Source organism: Phyllostomus hastatus, unplaced genomic scaffold (genome assembly GCF_019186645.2).
Source record: "Phyllostomus hastatus isolate PE091 unplaced genomic scaffold, TTU_PhHast_1.1 phas_contig_86, whole genome shotgun sequence".
NCBI lineage: Eukaryota > Metazoa > Chordata > Mammalia > Chiroptera > Phyllostomidae > Phyllostomus > Phyllostomus hastatus.
This window is the reverse complement of record NW_025333977.1, coordinates 96,798,829-96,820,302: the sequence shown is the minus strand read 5'-3', so window position 1 is coordinate 96,820,302 and position 21,474 is coordinate 96,798,829. Positions and strand designations below refer to the sequence as shown.

Here is a 21,474-nt window from a genome sequence, read left to right as displayed (position 1 = left end):
ATGTTTTACACATTTTTCCTTCATTTTGTAAACAAGAAGATACATATGCAAAGTTGTAGACTGATGTTTTGGTTATAAAAAACATTTTATAAAACATTTGGTTATAAAAAGCATTTTATAAAAAACATTTGGTTATAAAAAGCATTTTAAAAAAATATGTGTGTCTATAAATAAGAATTTTTGTAAAAAAACAAAACAAAAATTTATCAATGTGTCACAGAGGTACAGTTATGAGTGATTGTTTTTCCTTTTAGGATTATAAAGGAAAGGAGAAAAAACTAAAACAAATACAACATTCTGAACATAATTTACACTTTATAATGCCAGGATTATTATTAAAAGTATTAGTAGTTTAAGTATATTTTATTGATTATGCTATTACAGTTTTCCCAATTTTTTTCTTCCCTTTTTCCTCCCTCTGCCCTGCACACCCCCTCCCACGTGCATTCCCCCCCTTAGTTCATGTCCATGGGTTGTACATACAAGTTCTTTGGCTTCTCCATTTCTTACATTATTCTTAACCTCCCCCCATCTATTTTATGCCTATCAATTATGCTTCTTTTTCCCTGTACCTTAGTATTAGTAGTTTCCTTACTGGACAGTGGTTCCCAAAATCAGGTAATTATAAAAATTACTGGAGGAGTTTTTTTAAAAACACACGTTCTAGATTCCACGCCTAGAGCAGTACTTCTCAAACTTTTAACCTGCAAACAATCACTGGAAGATTTTGTGAAAATAGATTCTGATTCAGTAGCTCTAGGATTAGGCTTGAGATTCTGCATTTCTAACAGGCTTGCAGGTGATCACATTTTGAGTAGCCAGGCCCTAGAACTTCTCGCTTAGTAGCTGTGGGTTGAGGTTTGTTGTGAAAATTCCCTAGTTTATTGATTTGCCCAATGAATCAGGTTTAATTGTCATGTCCTCTAATCAATGCTATAATGCAATAATGCTTAGGGATATATTAGATATATGTATGGGATATCTAATGCTTAGGGATATATGGGTTTTTTTAAATATGCAATTCTCCAGGCATAGTTCTTGGGTTTGCTCTTTAAAGTAGTTTTCAAATTTCTTTATTCTTTCTATTTTTTTGCTGTTGTCTATGAGTACCAGTTTACTCTGTTAGTCCTTCTGGTATGGAAACAGGCAATTTGTCAGAAAGGCCTTCACTTTTCACCCTATTTAAAATTGCAGTTACTCCCCACACTGCTCATCTCCCTTAACTGCTTTATTTTTTGCTATGATTTTTATCTTCAAACATGCTCTATATTTCCTTTATTTTGTTTCTCTTACGTCTCTCTCAACTAGAATAAAAGAACAGATTGCTGTTTTATTCTCATCACCAAAATCAATGCATGGTATATAAATGGAACTCAGTAAAGATTTGTTGAAAGAATAAATGAACTGTCTCTAAAATAAAAGAAAATAGGCTCTGTTTAAAGGCTGAAGTGTTTTACATTGTATAAATACACGAACTCTGTAGTGTGTGATCCCTGTAGCCAGGGCTGTATTACGTCCTTTTGTACTTACTTCCATAACCTCTGTTCTAAAGCTAGGGGACTGCCAATTAAGTAAACTGCTGTCATTTTTCTTATTATGTAAGAATTTACGTCAAAAAAATTAAATTTGAGTAGTAGCCGTAGATTGCAGTGGGTATAAACCATTCACACATTTTTATTATGTAGAACAGACAGTATTTGTTCCATCTCATGGATAGAAGGAAGCTGATATTCAAGTTAAGTGTGAGTTGACAGAACTAAAAGTAGCAAAGACAGTACAAAAGTCTTCCAGCTAGCTAGCTTTCTCTCTTTCATTCATTTAAAGATTTTATTTATTTATTGTTAGAAAGAGGGGAAGGGAGGGAGAAAGTGAGGGAGAGAAACATTGATGTGCAAGAGAAACATTGATCAGTTGCCTCTCACACGCCACCAACTGCTAACCTGGCCTGCAACCCAGGCATGTGCCCTGACTGGGAATTGAACTGGTGCCCTCTAGGCTTCTGGGATGAAGCCCAACCCACTGAGCCAGTCAGGGCTTATTCCAGCATGTTTTAGGTAATCAAAAATTCAAACTTCACAGGTGTAGGTTCCTGGATAGGGTGTGTGCCAGAGGGGGCTGATCTGTTTCTCTCCCTCTCTTTCTCCCCCCTCCCCTCTCTCGAACAATAAATAAATAAAACCAAAAAAAAAAAAATTCAAATATCAAAGCTAGTTTCACAATAGATTCCAAAAGCAAAGATTGTATTAAACTAATACTATCTTTTTATAAATAGCCACAAAACCCATGGTGTTGTCATAGATCAGTGTTTTATACCTTTTAAAAGAAAGTCTTTGTTGACCATTGTATATAATTTTTTGAGTGAAAAAGGCATTTGATAGGATAGCATTTACATAAAGTTTAAAACAGACAAATCTAATCTTTTGCATTAGAAGTAAAGTCACTTTTGGGAAGGGTAGTAACAGGAAAGGAAGGGAATATAGGGTTTTTTTGCTTTTTTTTAAATTATATTTTATTATGCTATTACAGTTGTCCTGATTTTTCCCCTACTGTCCCCCTCACCCAGCACCCCCACTCCCTCAGGCAATCTCCCCACCATTGTTCATGTCCATGGGTCATGCATATAAGTTCTTTGGCTACTCCATTTCCTATACTGAACTTTACATCCCCGTGGCTACTCTGTAACTCCTTTGTACTTCATAATCCCCTGACCTTTTCACCCATGCTCCCCCGACCTCCGTTCCATCTGGCAGCCATCAAATGTTGTGCTAAGGTAATGTTTTGTCTCTCAAAGCAGGTGTGGCTATACATAGATACACTTATATTATAAAAATTAATCAGGCTGTATATTTCATAATTTCACATTTTTCTATATATCTTATACTTTAAAATTTTTACTGTAAGAATTTGTTATTCCTCCTTACTGCATCTGAAGAACTTCAGATATAAATATTTTAAACTTTTTATTTCCTCAGCAAAGAAAGAATAATAAGAAAGTACGCGTGACAGTAAAGCCCCATTTGCTGTACAGAGTAAGTTTTCTGTTAGAGAATTTTACGTTCTTTTTACTTTGAAAGTATGGAAGGAAAAAATGTTTTCAATAAATTATTTAAAAACTTCAAAATCAGAGTTAATAATAACAATTAAAGCTTTCTTCTCTTCAGCCTTTAGAACAGCAACACGGAGTCATTCCTGACCGGAATGCAGAATTTCGCCTCTTTGATCGCGTTGTGAATGTGAGAGAGAACTTCTCAGTGCCAGTAGGCCTTCGGGGAACCATCATAGGAATTAAAGGGGGTAATATCTCAGTGCTTGACGTGTTGTCAGCTGCATTTTGTTGTCAAGTAAAACAAATTTCTGTGTCATTTCTAAGCAGAGAATGACTATAAATTAGGGGGGGAACTAAATCTTTTTATGTTTCAGTTCATTTTTTTAAATTTTAGATTTCAGAGGACATTCTTTCCTGTCTTGCGTAATTATCTAGGAGTGAGTAAAAGAAAGAGAAGTTGAGTAAGGACTGATGAAAATTTGGTAGCTTATATATAACACATTAAAATTATATAAGACCTTGGTGCATATGTGCATATTTTCATGAAACTAAGAGAAATCTTTCACTGTTTCTCATTAGTTAGGCTTTCATCTAATCTTGCTCAGAAGTTTACCTTAATTGTCATTGTAATCTCTTGATTTCTATGGAGAAATAACCAAACCTGAAATCTGAGCTCATTTACAGTTAAAAGATTTGAATTAAATATGCATATTATTTTGAATTTTACTGATACAGCTAGATTATGTATATAAAACATACCTATCAATCTGTAGCACAACAATGTACATATAGTTAATTCTTCTGTACTATACACTTAAAAATGGTTAAGATGGTGAATTTTAGGTTGTATTTTTTACCAAAAAAATGAGAGAGTGGAGAGACAAGGGAAGCAATATTCCTGAAAGGGACAAAAAAGTCCACCTAGCACAGAGCAGCCAGTCAGGTGGGAGGGGCCCCGTGCTGGCAGCACTGTCCCTCCCTGGCCCAGGCTTTCAACCATGGTTTTCCTGTCCAGAAAGGAGGAAGAACAGGCAGGCCATAAGCCTAAGAGAACTGCATATTTAGTGCCAACACTGTGCCAGGCACTTTTACATTTTGCATTTAGCTCTCAGGTGTTATTTTCTTACCTGAGAGGTTCACTCACTTGACAGATAAGTGGCAGAGCTGGGATTTGAACTTTTACCTTATTCTTACCTAACATTGAGCATTGGTTCTCCACATTTTTCATCTTCACATCCTCTTAGGGTCTTCCCTGCTTACTTCACTCTAAAAGAGAATTTCCTTCTCTGATTTTTTTTTTTTTAAAAACCCTTTCTTAGATATATTTCTGGCTGCTGGATATGGAGAGAGGAGGGTCTTGGCTAGGTGTGGAAAGGGGCAGATGGGTGTAATGAAGCATCCCTCCTGCTGTGGTCTGCTCAGACCCTGAATCAGCTTTTCAGATACTGAGCTTACTGGATTGTACTCCAGTTCGGTTGTCCTGATGAGGGCCTTAGAAATCTGATAATGTGGAGGTTTCCTTTCTTCTGACTACTGCTGGTAATAGTGACTGCTTAGAATTTTGTCTTGAGAAGGGTTTTAAAGTTACATCTACCGAGTAGAAAAGAGCTCCATCGTTGATTAGCCATGTCTGCCATGTACATGGAATGGACAGGGGAATATTTGTTATTACTTGCCTCAGCTGAGACCTTATTTCCATGGTCATCTCCACACTGAGGGGATGAACAAAGGTCAATAATATTTTGAGGAAATGGCCCTTCCCTCAGACAGGAAGTGGATATCTAAAAGGTGGATTTTCTTGAGTTTAGATTTTTAGTAAAAATGTCAAATTGAAAGGTACAACCAGATGAGATCTGCAGACCTAGTTTCACCTGGGCAATGAGGGACTGGGAGTAGGGGGCCATCTTCCCACCCATACCAGGAGCTAACACAATATTAGAAATTTTATTAGAGAAACAGAACCGATATGACAGAAAGGTGGGGGAGGTTATGGGGGGGGGGGAGTGTATCAGTCAATTCTGAAGCTATGTGCCTCATTAATTTGCACTTAGAGTTCAAAACATTGTAGCTAATTATTTCACTTTACCTTGGAGTTACAGGTAAATTTAATCTTTCCGGATATATCTCATCATGCTCTCTGCCAAATTTATTCTTCTTTGCTCCTAAATTTATTGCACGAATGTCTTTCTCATGAAACTCAATGTTTCAATTAAGACATCCATAGTCTTGCATGTCATAATCAGCCAGAGCCTTGGAGTCTTTAGCATCTCCATTCTTTTTACCTACATAGGTCACAAACTCCTGCCACTTCTTTCTAATAAAATATCCATTCTTTCCATTCCATTCTCTGCATTGCTGCGGTTTTCAAATTTTCATTGTCTTTTTGTCTGTATTATTGGAAGACCTTTTAAATTGCAAAATCTAAAGTTACCTCTTTTATTAACTTAGTATGAATAATTTCAAACATACTAAGGCAAAGAGAAAAGTATAATTCCCTCTATGGAGAAATAAGCTAACGATGCCATTATTAGCATCTGATTTAAGATATTTTACTTTAAATTGATACAAGCAAGGTAATCTGTGAACTTACTTACTTTTCCTTACTATCTATATTTCTCCACACCACTTGGTAGATCTAATGCTTCTTACATTTTCAAAAACTCATGTTGATTTTGTATCATATGATTTTTTCTCTCGTTTTTAAATAGCTAATAGAGAAGCTGATGTACTATTTGAAGTATTATTTGATGAAGAATTTCCTGGAGGCTTAACAATAAGGTTTGTTTCCTGATGATAATTATACTTTATGAATATGTCCATATAGCCAGTGACTTTCTATAACTTGTTTGTCCATGGTTTGAGTTCCTATTTTGTGCAAGGCATTGTACTTGTTACTAGGGATGTAACAGTGAATAAGACATTTTTTCCTACCCTTGTGAAGCTTTTGTTTCAGTGTTGGAAATAATTAACTGATTAAACTATTAATTAATTAAATCTTGACTAGTCCTGGGAAGAAGTTCAGGTTTCTATAAAAGTATGACCGATCTGATAGTTCCAGAAAGATGGGACTTGAAGAATGAACACTAGTTAACTAGGGCAAGATGGAGGAAAAATCACAGGTAGTCAAGAAGAAGGAATAGCATATGCAGCAACATTTTCACTCATTCAGAAAACTAAAAGAATGCAAGTGTCTCTGAAGTTCAGTAACTGGGTAAGATTAGAATAAGAGAGGAAAGCAAGGACCACACTACGGGAATGTTTTAGCTATCTTTCAGAGCATGTTAAGAATCTTAGTATCTTGGTCTTCATCCTTAAAGCAAGGTCAAGCCATCACAATCAGAGATGTGGCATGATCAGTTTTGCATTTTTTAATGTTTAAATAACTTGAGGAATACAAATGTTTTTGAATTTAGTAACATATAAAGTCTTCATTATCTGTTTTAATGCAATTGTGGGTGCTCAAGCTAGATGGGGGTGGTTTGAAGTATGAATGGCAGGTGTAAAAGGAGAGACAAAGAATTGAAATGACCCTTGAGAAGTTTAACTCTGAAGGGGAGAAAAGATAATGAGAGGTTAAGGTGTTTAGAGGTAGAAAATTGGGTTGTTATTTTTTGTTTTGGTTTTGATTTTATTTCTAAATTTATTTTTATTATGCTTTTATTTTCATTGTTACTAAATTTATAGGGTAACATTGGTTAAGTAACTTTGTATAAGTTTCCAGTATGCAACTTTATAAACAACATCAGTGTATTTCATTGTATACTTAGCCTCCAATGTCTAGTCTCCTTTTGTCACCAAATATTTCACCTTGTTGCCCTCCCCCTAGCCCTCTTCCTAGCTGGTAGCTGCCTTCTGTTGTCTGTATCTATGAGTTTGTCTGTTCTTTTTTTTTTTAATTGAATTTATTGGGGCGACATTGGTTAATAAAATTATATAGGTTTCAAGTACAATTCTGTAATACCTCATCTGTATATTTTGTGTGTTCACCACCCAAAGTCTAGTCTTTTATCACCATTTATCCCCTCTGTACCCCATTCTACTTGTTCCTACCCCCTTTCCTATGATAATCACCATACTGATGTCTGTGTCTATGTTGTTTATTCTGTTACTGCCTTTTTATATCTATATATGAGAGAAGTCATATGATTTTGGTGCTTTTCTGTCAGACTTATTTCACTTACCATGATACTCTCAAGATCCACCTGTGTTGTTATAAATGGCAACGTTTTTTCTTTTTTATGGCTGAGTAGTATAGCCATGAGAAACATATGTAACATACCTTCTTTATCCAGTCATTGATTGAAAGACACTTAAATTGTTTCCATATTGTGGTATTTTGAATAATTCTGTAATGAACATAGGGCTACATACTTTATAACAGTGTTTTCCAATTTTTTGTGTATATAGCCAGAGAAGAGATTGCTAGGTCATATGGCAGCTCTATTTTTAAATTTTTGAGGAACCGATATAGTGTTTTCCTTAGTGGCTGGACCAATTTGCAGTCCTGCCAACAGTGTACCAAGGTTCCCTTTTCTCTACATCCTCTCCAACACTTGCTGTGTCTTGTCTTATTGATAATAGCCATTCTAACAGGTATGAAGTAGTGTCTCATTGTGTTTTTGATTTGTATTTCCCTAATAACTAGTGATGATGAGCATTGTCTCGTGTTTGTTGGCCATCTCTTTGTCTTCCTTGGAAAAATGACTGTTCAGGCCTCTGGCCATTTTTAATCAGATTTCTTTTTGTTGTTGTTCATTGTTTATTTTGAATATTAACTCCTTATCAGGGATTTTATTTGCAGATCTCTTCTCGCATTCAATTGGTTGTCCTTTTGTTGTCAGTTTTTTTCGCTGTACGGAAGCTTTTTGGTTTCATGTAGTCCCACTCATTTATTTTTTGCTTTTACTTCCCCTTGCCTATGGGGTCAAATTCACAAAAACCCCTCTGAGATCATAAGTTTAATGTTTATGTTTTCTTCTATGAATTTTATTGTATCAGGTCTTATGATCAAGTTTTTAATCCATTTTGAGTTAATATTTGTGTGTGGTATCAGATTGCAGCCTTATTTCATTTTTTTTGCATGTTGCTTTCCAGTTTTCCCAACACCATTTATTACAAAAGCACTCCTATCTTCATTGTGTGTTTTTGGCTTATTTGTTGAAAATTATTTGCTGATATACATGTGAGTATATTTTGGAATATCAGTTCTGTTCTGTTGGTCTGTGTGTCTGTTTTACTGCCAATACTATGCTATTTGGGTTATCATAGCTCTGTAGTATAATTGGAAGTCATGTAGTACAATAACTTCTGGCTTTTTTTCTCAGGATCGCTTTTGCTTTTTGGGTTCTTCTGTAGTTCCATACAAATCTGATGATTTTTTGTTCTATTTCTATGAAAAATACCATCTATGTTTTGATGGAGATTGTATTAAATCTGTATATTGCTTTAGGTAATATGACCATTTTAACAATGTTAATTCTTCCAATTCATGAACACAGAACACCTTTTTAGTTATTTGTGTCTTTAATTTCTTTCAACAATATCTTGTATTTGCAGTGCATAGCTTATTTGTAAAATATTTTAAAAATATATTTTATTGATTATGCTAGCATAGTTGTCCCATTTCCTCCCCTTTATTTCCCTCCACCCTGCAACCCCCTCTCACCCACATCCCCACCCCCCCACCCTCACCTTAGTTCATGTCCATAGGTTATACATATAAGTTCTTTAGCTTTTCCATTTTATATACTGTTCTTAACCTCCCCCTGTCTATTTTGTACCTACCACTTATGCTTCTTATTCCCTGTACCTTTCCCCCCATTCTTCACCCTCTCTCTCTCCCAGCTGATAACCCTCCAGGTGATCTCCATTTCTGGGATTCTGTTCCTGTTCTACTTGTTTGCTTAGTTTGTTTTTATTTTTGTTTTAGGTGTGCTTATTAATAACTGTGAGTTTGTTGTCATTTTACTGTTCATATTTTTGATCATCTTTATCTTAGATAAGTCCCCTTAACATATAATAAGGATTTGGTGATGATGAACTCCTTTAACTTGACTGTATCTGGGAATCACTTTATCTGCCCTTCCATTCTAAATAATAGATTTGCTGGATAGAGTAATCTTAGATGTAGGTCCTTGCCTTTCATGGCTTTGAATACTTCTTTGCAGCCCCTTCTCGCCTGTATGGTTTCTTTTGAGAAATCAGCTGATAGCCTTATGGGAACTCCTTTGTAGTTAACTCTCTCCTTTCCTCTTGCTGCTTTTAAGATTCTTTCCTTATCTTGAATCTTGGGTAATATAATTATGATGTGCCTTGGTGTGTGCTTTCTTGGGTCCATCTTTGGAAGACTCTGAGCTTCCTGGACTTGCTGGAAGTTGATTTCTTTTGCCAGGTTAGTTCTCCATTATTTTTTCAAATAAGTTTTCGATTTCTTGCTCTTCCTCTTCTCCTTCTGGTACTCCTATGATTTGGATGTTAGAATATTTAAAGTTGTTCCCAAGGTTCCTAAGCCTCTCCTCATTGTTTTGAATTCTTGCATCTTAATTCTGTTCTGGTTGATAATTTATTTCTTCCTTCTGCTCCAAATTGTTGATTGGAGTTCTGGTTTCCTTCTCTTCACTGTTGGTTCCCTGTACATTTTCCTTTATTTCACTTTTCATAGCCTTCACTTTTTCCCACATTTTGCAACTGTACTCAACCAATTCTGTGAGCACCCTGATTACCAGTGTTTTGAATTCTGCATCTCATAGGTTAGCTATCTCTTCATTGCTTAGTTCTATTTTTGGAGCTCTGATCTGTTCTTTCATTTGGTCCACATTTCTTTGTCTTGGCACAGCTATTACATAATAAGGGGCAGAGCCTTAGATATTTGTCATAGTGGGGCAACCCATGTTGTTGCGTTGTGGTTCTGTATGTGAGGGAGAGGTCAAGAGGGAACAATGCTGCTTGCTCAACTCTGAGTCAGCTTTTAGTCACTTCCCCCACTACCCACAAGCAAATTGGGCCCTTCTGGTGCTAATTCCCAGGTGGGTTGGTTTGTGTACATTCTGTGAGCCTCTGGGTCTTTTCAATAAACTCTCCTGTGAGTCTGGGAGCTTCTCTGGCCACCGCAACTCTCACAGGTTTTTTCAGTCAGAGGTTTTGAGGTTTTATTTCCCTGTGCTGGAACCCTGGGTTGCATGGTCTGTCTCTCTCCCCACTTGTTTCTCCCGTGCCAGGGTCCAGCCTCGACAGCGTCTCAGGGTCCCCGAAGGATGCATGGCTAAGAGGAAGCGAATGAAGGGAAACACCCGATGGGGTGCCGGAGGACAGCCAGGCTTTTTGGGCCCGACTGACTCACCAAGAAAAATCATCTTTATTTTAATAGGGAAGGTTATGCAACATTCAGTGCATAGTGTGATTATTAAAACAGAAACGGTTACCATAGAAATAATTTCAAAAAACACAGAAGGTTTTACAGATCCATCATGTTAAACAAAGAAATAACCGAAAAGTACAGAAGGTCCTACAGATCAACCATATGAAACAGAGGTTATTTTGACCAAGAGGGTCATCAGTCAGATAGCCAACGAAGCTATACTGGCACAAACTTTCAGGTGCCAATTAGTAACTAGGTATCTATTAAGATTCTAGGGATTGGTCTAAATTAAAAGGGTGCAAGAGGTGATTTATAAGTATATAGAAATCAACTATTGTCCATTGAGGTTAAATTTGTCTTGGTTTGGTAACTGTTTTTTTGCCTAGGTTTTTTGATTTATACATCTTGGGGTGGGTTGGTTTGTGTAACAAACCATGGCCACATCTTGGGGTGGCCATGTTTTGTGTTCACTTCCATGTATTGAGATTATTATTTTCAACTAGGACTCCTTGCTTCTTTACACTCCTGTCCAGGGTATGGGAGGGATAGTGGCTCTAATGAATCTTAAGCATTTGAGTGGTGACTCCTTAAGAAACATGCCTAGCAACAGCTTCCTTCAGTGTTCTGGCAGTTGGTCTGCCCATAGTTTAATTTTGTCCTTAACTTCCCAGGTTGGGGAAGCAGGCAACATTAGGGTTGCTAGGGGTCTCTATTCCGTGGTCAGCAAATCATTTCACGCAGAATCAGAGGCATCGTGCAGACTTTTTGTTATAACATACAGGTATCTAAAAATCCCACCCCCTATTGCTAGCAGGGACAGGCATAGAGGAAGAGATAGACAGGAGATCCAGCCACAGTCGCCTCAGCTGTGCAGATGAGTCTCATCCAACCTGACTGTGTCAAAGGTCAGCTGTTGGTTGGCTCCCGATACTCCCAGTTTATGCAGTTGTTCTCCTTGGTTTATCCATGCACAAGTGTGGGACCACCCAGTCTGCCAGCCGCCACTTTATCACGTGTCCTTAACACCCTGGCTGCCCTTCTCTGCCCCGCTGACCAGTTTGGATGAATATTTCTTTTTTAAGTCCCTGGTTGTGGGTCTTCCATACAGTTCGATTTTCTGGCAGTTCTGATTCTTTTTTGTTTTTAAATTGGTTGTTGTCCTTCTTTTGGTTGGACAGAGAGGCAGAGTATTTCTACCTATGCTTCCATCTTGGCTGGAGTCTTTTGTAAAACTTATTTCTACATATTTTTTTTTGTCATTGCATTTGTAGATATGATTTTTTATTTCTTTTGCTGTCTCATTGTTAGTATATTGGAATACAGTGGATTTTTGTATATTGACTTTGTATCCTGCAACTTTACTACGTTTTTATTTTTTGTTTCTAATAGTCTTTGACTGGAGTCTTTAGGGTTTTCTCTATCTAGAATCATGTCATCTGCAGATAGTCAGTTTTGCATCTTCATTCCCAATTTGCATGCCTTTTACTTCTTTCTCTTGTCTAATTGCTCTAGCTAGGACTTGCAGTACTAATTTGAATAACAGCGGTGAGAGTGGACATCCTGTCCCTGATCTTAGAGGAAAGGCTTTCAGTTTTTGTTTTCGCCATTAAGTATGATAGTAGCTATGGGTTTGCCATATGTGGCCTTTATTACATTGAGGTACTTGATTTCCATGTTCATTTTATTGAGCGTTTTAATTATATGTGGATGTTGTATCTTGTCAGATGCTTTTTATGCATCTATTGATATGATTGTGATTTCTGTTATTTGTTAATGTGTATCACAATGTTTGAATTGCACATGCTGAGCTAGCCTTGAGTCTGGGATGAACCCCGCTTGACTGTGATGCATTATCCTTTTAATGAATCGCTGCATTCGATTTGCTTGCTTTTTTTTTTTTTTTTTGCATTTATGTTTGCATCAGAGTTATTGGCCTATAACTTTCTTTTTTTGTGTTGTCCTTCCCTGGTTTTGGTATCAGGGTAATGTTTGCCTCATAAAATGAGTTAGGAAATATTCCCTCTTCTTCAATATTTTAAAGCAATTTGAGAAGGATGGGTATTAAATCTTCTTTGAATGTTTGGTAGAATTTATTGGTGAAGCCATCTGGTTCTGGATTTTTGTTTTTGGGGAGGTTTTTGATTACTGTTTCAACCTCCTTGCTAATACTTGGTCTTTTTACGTTTTTAAGTTCTTCATGGTCCAGTCTGAGAGGGTTATATATTTCTAAGAATTTTTTCTTCTAGTCATTGAATTTGGTGTCATATAGTCTTCATTGTATTCTTGTATAAACCTTTGTATTTCTTTGATATTTGTTTTAAGTTCTTTCGCTTCTAACTTTATTTGAGTCTTTTCATTCTTATTCAGTCTAGCCAGAGGTTTGTTGATTTTATTTTTTTCCAAAGAACTAGCTCTATTAATTTTTTTCTATTGTCTATTAACTTTGGGCTTAATTTGTCCTTATTTTTCTAGTTCTTTAAGGTGTAATGTTAGATTTGTTTATTTGAGATTTTTCTTGTTTCTTAAGGCATGCCTGTGATACCTTAAACTTCTCTCTTAGTACAGCTTTGCTGCATTCTAAAACTTTTGGTGTGCTGTGCTGTCATTTTTATTTGTCTATATGTATCTTTTGATTGATCTTTATTTCTTTCTTTGATCTAATAGTTGTTCAGTAGCATGTTGTTTAATCTCTATATATTTGTGGTTTTTCCAGCTTTCTTCTCCTATTTGTTTTTAATTTAACATGGTTGAGACTTGTTCACATCTGTTTTGGGGGAACACTAATAGAAAGAAAGTTTAAAGTTCCAGGGAAAGATATGATAGAATGAGAGGTACCATGGAATATTAGAAAATGTAGGATTTCTTACGTACCTTTTGTGTTACCTTGGGTACATTTGTTAAACGCGTTCTGACTCTCAATTTCCTCATGTATAATAAAGATAAACTTTACTAGGTTATTGTGTTGATTAAATGAAATGCTTTCTGTTTTTCTTTTCTAAAATCTGACGGGAAAACTGAACTAAATTTAGCTTAGTTTTCCTTTTCCTCCTCTGTTTTGATTTGTGGGTATTAAAATTTAAAAAAATCAAAACAGGCTTTTTAGCCTCTTTGCATGAAATCATAATTATCAGTTCTTATACCAAATGATCACCTTTGGAATTCTATTATTATTGTTTTGCAATTTGAATGTTCCTGTTACCCAAAGACTACTGTTTCAGTCTTCAAGTGTAGCAGGAGAGTCTGCATCCCATATCTGATTTTATTTTTCATTAAACATGTTTGGTTGTGAATAACATTGTCTCAATAATTTTGAAATTTTATTTTTATGATAATTAACTTTTTTGTCAGTCTCTTTTTCCCCTCCTAGGTAGAGGCACTGATTTTTTTGACTGATAAAGAACTCTGTAAAAGATTACCTGCCTCCTGTATATTCTTTTATATAGTGCAGAATTTTCAAGTGCAGTTCTCACAAAACCATTTCCTACACATTTTACAGAGAGTTCTCCTAAAATAAGTGTACTACTTCATAACTTTGCAGTATAAGAAAATTATTTTAGAAAATAACAAGTGATAGAGTTGAACAGTTTTGATGAAAGAAGGCTTATTTTAATCTTTAACACTTTTATCATGGTCAAGAAGGAAGGGAATTACCAATATTTCTCTCTTAAACCTTTGTAAGTCTAGTACTTGAAGATGGGAGGATGAGAATGAAAAGGGACTGGACTCAACAATTGATCAGGAGACAAATGTGATAAAAGCTAACATTTGCCTTGTTGTGTAGATAGAGTCATACTGAGAATGGCGCCACACTTGGATAGCTTCTGCGATTTCCTAACCCAAACTATACAAACCACCATCATTTTAAGAAGTTTGACGTTTAATTCATAAACTTAGTCATTCTCAGCTGTTACATTGTAGGCCTTCTGTGGGCAACCTAACACACATACACACTTTTATACATAAAACTACACCTCTAGATCAGGTTTTTTCCCACTTAGTATCACTGACAGTCTATATGGAAACTCTTCAGAAATGCGTCACCTTATAAACTGAGATTTTTCTATGATTTCAAGTTGTTTTAGTGAATTGAAAGGTAATACTTACTGATTCAAATTATATACTGTCCACCCAAAAATTACTTGATTAATCTTCTTAGAATATTCAGTATCATTTCACTCTGAATGTGATGTAACTTTTTACTTTTAGGTGCTCACCTGGTAGGGGTTATCGACTGCCAACAAGTGCCTTGGTGAACCTATCTCATGGGAGTCGCTCTGAAAGTGGAAATCAGAAGTTGACAGCCATTGTAAAACCACAGCCAGCTGTGAATCACTACAGCTCAAATCCATCAGTGTCGTCTGGGCATTTGGGAGTCCTGAACCATTCCCCTCAATCAATTTTTGTTCCCTCACAAGTAAGACTATCTTTAATTTCTTTCTACCTCCTTCACAAATCACAGGTGCACTGTAAATAGAAACTAAATTTGACTTAATTTTTTTAAAGCTTTGGTTTGAGTCAATTCCAGATTTGTTTTAACTAATGGGCTAGTGGAGAATGCTACTGATAGCATTCTACCTGCCTATGTTGTAAAATTACAGTTCTATTAAAGAAGAAATTTATTTAAAAAATAATCTTGAAAATGCCTTTTTCTCTTTATATATCTACTTTCAAACTAACATTAAAATTTTTTTATGTAACTGAAATATCCTATGATATCTGCTATAAAAATGACATAAATTTGAAAGGGAGATGAGTATATCATGTTCATCAAAAACAATTTTCAAGTTCCCACCATGTAAGTCATGGGTAATTCCCTTTATTCATCTTCCTGGGAACAAAAATTGAGTTGTTTTGTGTGGGACACATACCTTTATTTAATTCTGTGACCACAAATCTTACCATCCTCTTTAATCCAAATAATACGTGCTTATTATAGCTAATTAGGAAACACAGATAAGTAGGTAATAGCAAAGGAACCAGAAGCAAAAATCCTCTAGAATGTCATAGGTAGCTACTGTTAAATTTTGTTGCATATTTTTGCAGGGTTTTAATGTGCATGAAATCAGTTCTTCATAAGTAATAGCTGATTTTTAATCGATTACATTACTTTTGTGTAAGACGAAGATTTTAAAATAAGTTTATTAGATGTTAGTTTAAATGAGATAGTATGTCAGTACATTGAAAAAGAATGTGTTGGTGGTGATATATTGATTCAATATAATCTTTCACAGCATTTGTTATACATTAAATACTTTCCAGTAGAGCAAGTCGAAACCAATTAAATATGAAGGAAGCCCTTTTACTCCTATGTTTACTATACTGAGCTCCAGAAGAAAGGAATTGAGATTTCAGATAATGAAACTCAGATATCCTCTCCCATGCTAAATAGTTTTAATGAATAAATTATTTCATTTGTTATAATACTCTTTTTTTTTCATGTTTCACTTTCTTAAGAAATTCCTTGTGTTTTGCCAGGTAACTACTAAAGATGATGATGAATTTTGCAACATTTGGCAGTCCTTACAGGGATCTGGAAAGGTTCAGCACTTTCAGCCAGCTTTTCAAGAGAAGGTTAGTATACTTTTTTTGATGGATATCTGACTTTAAAACCTGTAATTTTGTATGTTTTTTCAGGTATGCAGTGATTAATTTTCTTCTTTAATCTCATAAAATAGAAATAACAATTTTGATCATGAATTTGTATACTTCCATTCAGCTACATATAAAATGTTTTGGACCAGTGAATGAGAATATAAATAATTTTTTCTTTTAAATCAGTTTTGGATTTTTCAGTTGTTTACAAAATCATAATAACTATGTTTAAATTGAACAAAGGCCTTAATGGCACTCATTAACTTACTTATTTCCACTTGAATGTGTAGTTTTATGCTGGCAGTTAATTGTCTCAAAGATGAATGAGCAAATTCACATTCCTTGATAAAGAAGAGGAAAGAAATTCTGCTAAGAGAGTAGACTCAGACCAAAAAAAAAAAAAAAAAAGACAGAAGAAAAGAATTGAATTTCTATACCTTTCTTGCATGTTACTGGCCTATCTTCTTAGCTTAGGTCAAGAAGGGATGTTCTTTCAAGTTTATAAATCAGCAGTCTGCACCATGAAGGCCTCATTTATTGTAAAATCCTCCGATGATGGTGGCATTATCAGAATTAGGGGAAAATAGCAAAGGGAATGATAGTAAAATAAACATAAAAAGATAGTGACAAAATACCTAGGTCTCCTCTGCCAATATGCTATTACAAGTTTTCCTTAGATCATCCATAAATCATTTCTAACTAAATATAATCCATTTCCAGATTTTCAAAACCTCTTTTCTTCTTTAATATATTTGGTACTGCTAACCACTCCATCTTCAGGAATGCTTTGTTTTCATTCATTTATTCATACAACACGTATTTATTGAGTGCCTACCCTATGAATTTAGACCAGGTTAATAGTAACCTGTGAGAAGTGGTCAAATGCTAGACATATTTGGAGGGATTGCCAGCTGATAATGAATTAGGTATGTGGGTAAAAGAAATAATGGATTAAAGGATGTGACTCCTAAAGTTTGAGTAACTAAAAGGACAGAGTGACTATTAACTATGATGGGGAGGATTGTGAGTCAGTAGATTTGTAGGAGAAGATTAAGTAAGAGTTCAGCTTTGGACATGGTGAGTTTGAGATGTATAGTAAACATTTAAGCGCAGACGTAGAGTTGGCCATTAAGTCCAAAGCTCCTGGAGGGTGTCCAAGCTGGAGAGAGAATTTGGGAGTCATCATCTACATATATGCATATGCATGTATGTATCTGTATAACTGTTCTCTAATTATCTATAACCAAGGAAGTAGATGCAGATAGAGAAGAGATCCAATAACTTAGCCTTAGAGAACAACATCCTTAAAGAGTTAGAGCAGCTAGGTGAAACTGACAAAGAAGACTGAGAAGGGGCAGCCAGTGAAGCAGAAAGAAGACCAGGAAAGGGTGGTGTCTAAATGCTAAGTGAAGAATGGATGTCATATAGGATCCATGTGTCAAATGTTGCTCTTGGATCAATTACGATAAAAACTGAAAATTACTCATAGAGCTTAGCACACAAAGGTCACTAGGAACCTTGACAGGAGCAGTTTCAGTAGTGATTGGAGTGAAATACTGATTAGGAAGGGTTGAAGAGAAAAGGGGAGGAGGGAAGTCAGAGGCCGTCAGCATAGGGAATTTTTCAAGGACTTCTGCTCTAAAGGAAATACTCCCTGAGTTTCCCGTTGCCTTTCCTATTAAATTCCTTATTAACCTCTGTTCTTCCAGCCTTTCCCTGGGACTGTGCCCCAAAACTCTAGAATAGTTTTCTTTTCCTTTTGCCCTATTGCTTGACTTGTGACCTTGGCTCTTTCCTCTCTTCTAATTACCATTCAATCTGTCTGAATCCAACCTGTCAATCAAGACCTAAACCAATATCTCCAACTCAGGAGACAGGTATAGATGGACACCCACCATCCCCTCAACCTCAAGATGTCACATAATCTACCTCGCCTGTGGCCTCCTCTCTTATCTTTATTTGTAAAACTAGCATTTTTCCCAGGGTTATAATCTGAAAAGCATGGACTTAAAAATTTTACTCTCCCCTAATAGTTCTTTGCAATGAGACCACAAACCGTTCAGGCTTTCTCAGTGTCTTCAACTTCACCTTAGTCAGTCATCCCAGGCCTAGATTAACTTCCTATGTACATTTCCTGTTTTTTAATTTTTTTTTCTTTTTTAGTTTTTCTTACATAGTACTGCCTGATCAATCTTTTCTAAAGGTCCTTTCATCTGTCTTGGCCCTGTGGTATAACTGAGCAAAGGTTCTAGTTAATAAGCTCCTGGGTTTGAACTCAGTCTGTGCCCTGAGGCAGTGCGGTGCGGTAAATCTGGGATTCAACTCAGAATCAGGACGTTAGGTTTTGTGACCCAAATTGAGCAAATGTAATTTTCCTGAGCTTCTTATGTATAAAATTAAGTTTGTGGACTTAGATTATAGTGGAGGTCTTTTCCAGCCCCAAAATAGTGTTATTCAAATACTTAGAATGTGTAGGGCTCCTTGTTTAAGTACTACTGGAATTCAGCCTCAACTCAAACTAACAGTTAGTCCTTTTATAAGCTAACCCTACCTGATTCTCATATAAAGCTTGTCCAAGTTTTTGGTGAAATAGTCTATACCAGTCAAATTTACTTTCTTTACTTTCCCTTTCCCACAAACAGATAAATCCCATTTCAGCTTATCTATACTTGCTGTTCCTTCTATTTAGGATGCTTTTCCTCTAGTACTACTAAAATTCCCTTAAGTCTCAGCGAGGGTGTTCTAATCATGTTACCAGCTATTTCTTTGAGGGATCTCAATACATAAATATTTTCTCAGAACATTCTGCATGCCTCTTCTGTTATTGGATGCTATTTCATTATTTATATTGGTTTATATCAGTGTGCTCCAGTGTTTTTTATCTCCAGTATGTCTCTAGAATTATGAGATACCAGATAACAACACTCATATCCATGAGGCATTAAAAAACAGCTTGATATTTATCTGATGAACAAATTCTAGAAAATTCAACATGATAAAAAAAAAATCCAGTTTCTGGAAAAGACAAAACTGGAGGCAGTAAAAAGATCAGTGGTTGCCAGGGGTTTGGGAGAAAGTGAGGGATGAACAGGTGGAGTACAGAAGATTTTTAAGGTACTGAAAAATACTCTGTAATACTGTTGTCAACGTAAAAGAAACGTCCAAACCTGTGAAGAATTTTTATGAGTTTATTTGAGCCAAAGGATAATATGCCAGGAAGCAAGATCTCAACATGTTCCCTAGAATGACAGTTTGCAGTTTCTTTTTATTTGCCATTAAAGAGGGAATTTAAGGAAGATTACAGGAACAGGCAAGAAAGCAAGACAGAGAAATAACAATGATTGGGCTACAGGATAACAAGATTATGTGCTCTCTAAATGGTGATTACCTTTCAAGATGTCTGAAAAAGAGGCTTTTCAAAAGTGTGTTAACTAGATGCAGGAAAACAATAGACAGGACTTAGCTTAAGGCAAAGATAAACCTTTTATTAGGGAATGAACGTATAGGCCTGAAGCATACTACCCACCTGATCTGCCCTGGAAGGTTAGGAATTCATGATCAGATCACCCTGTGAGGTTACTGTTAGATTTAGATTTATTACAGAGCTGCCTTTTCTTCCCCACTGTAATGGTGGATACATGTCATTATACATTTGTCCTAACCCATGGAATGTAAAACACCAAGAATAAACCCAATGTAAACTGTGGACTCTGGGAGATAATGATGTGTCAATATAGGTTCAATTGTAATCAATATACCCATCCCATAAGGGAATAATGAGGAGGCTATGCATGTGTGAGGGCAGGGGGCAACTTTGTTATGAACCTAAAACTGCCCTTGAAAAAAGTCTTTTAAAAAAATTCAAGTTTTTCATTGGCAAAATATGAAAAGGTGACTAACACAAATAGCTTCATGTAGATACAACAGCCCAAGAAACTATACTCAAAACCAGAATGTTTTCTTTCTTTCTTTTTTTCTTGTTTAAGATTTTATTTGTTTATTTTTAGAGAGAGGGAAGGGAGGAAGAAAGAGAGGGAGAGAAACATCAGTGTATGTTTCTCATCAATCCAGTTGCCTCTCACCAGGTCCTAGGGCCTGCATATGCATGCCCTGACTCTGAATTGAATTGGCAACTTTTCCCTTTGCAGGATGGCACTCAAGCAACTGAACTGTGCTGGTCAGGGCTAATTAAAGTTATGGCACACTTTTTCTCTGAAATGTTACTGTGAACTTAGGTTTTAGAGTTAGAACTCAAATATCGGTTCTCCTATTATTTAGTTCTGTAACCAAATTACTTTATCACTTTGAGCCTCAGTTTAGTCATCTGTATAATAGAATCAAAATCTAGTATAGCATTTTTATAATTATAGCATTGTTATAATGATATTAAGATAATGAATGCAAAGTATATCTTACCCATGCCTGGCACATAATAGACACTAACACAATATCTGTTCATACCAATCTATTGTTCTAATTCTCTTCCTTAAAAGTCAAAATATCCCATACTGTACTGCTGTAAGCCCCAAACCCCGCTAACCATTGTGCTATTCAAATAGGAATCCTTTGGCCCCTTTGACTCTTAAAGATGAAGAACCTGGAGCGTTCTATGCATATGAACTCATTGGACCTTCCTTGGCACTCTGGTGAAGTGCCTACTGTTTTCGAGCATGCCCACTGCCAACTAGGATATGATAGGCTTTTGTGCCCAGTGTTCATTATTTGTGCTCAGCAGAAAATAAATAGGGCTCACCAAAAACAAAACTGTGATACAATGAATTTGTATCGAACATCTGCTTTTGCTTCCTCTTCTGCTTCAGCTGTGGAAAGTTATCTATATCTTGTTGCCTTCAGGCCTCCTCTCCCTCTCAGAAAATAAAGGAATATGATATCTTCAGACAAAACTTATTCATGCCATTCTACAAATTCTGTCCATCTCTGTACTGCCTCAGTTGCTATAACATTATAGTCAGTCTTGCTATCTGGTCATAGTCTTCAATCATTTGAAAACCTTGACATTGTATGGATATTAGTTAATATTGGATTGGGCAAAAAGTCCATGTAGTTTTTTCCGTAAAATAAAAGACACATTTTTCATTTTACCAATAACTTGATCGATTTCGGTATTTTAAGTATGTTGGCTATCTCCTGTGGTATAACATTGGTTGTTCTCAGTTAATGTCTTGATTTGATTTCTCTCAGCTTCAGTTGGTCTACCCAACCATGAAGGATCATCCAGTGAGGAATCCCTAGCACGAAACTTCGCAAACCACTTTTGATACGTTCAATCAGTCACAGGACCTTCTCCATATACTGCACACGTCTTGTTTTGTGTTTCAGCTGCATTTTTACCTTTCTTGAAATAATAAGGCATAATGTGCCAAAAATGTTGCTTATTTTTGTCCATCTTCAATATTAAATGGCTACACAAAAATTCACCAATTTTGATAAGTTTTTTAAAAAATGCATGCTTATATTA

The 21,474-nt window shown here is 35.9% G+C and overlaps 1 protein-coding gene across 3 annotated transcripts in view; it reads left to right on the top strand.

The window, feature by feature from the left end:
- XRN1 (5'-3' exoribonuclease 1) overlaps window positions 1-21,474 on the top strand; it is a 161,142-nt gene that overhangs the window by 102,708 nt on the left and 36,960 nt on the right. For 2 of the 3 annotated variants that reach the window (XM_045851055.1, XM_045851056.1), the window contains exons 28-32: window positions 2,973-3,029; window positions 3,162-3,294; window positions 5,755-5,824; window positions 14,610-14,817; window positions 15,879-15,974. In XM_045851055.1, coding sequence (XP_045707011.1) covers window positions 2,973-3,029; window positions 3,162-3,294; window positions 5,755-5,824; window positions 14,610-14,817; window positions 15,879-15,974 — 564 coding nt within the window. Of the gene's footprint in view, window positions 1-2,972; window positions 3,030-3,161; window positions 3,295-5,754; window positions 5,825-14,609; window positions 14,818-15,878; window positions 15,975-21,197; window positions 21,315-21,474 lie in introns of those variants that run through there. The other variant, XM_045851057.1, reaches the window with a different exon arrangement.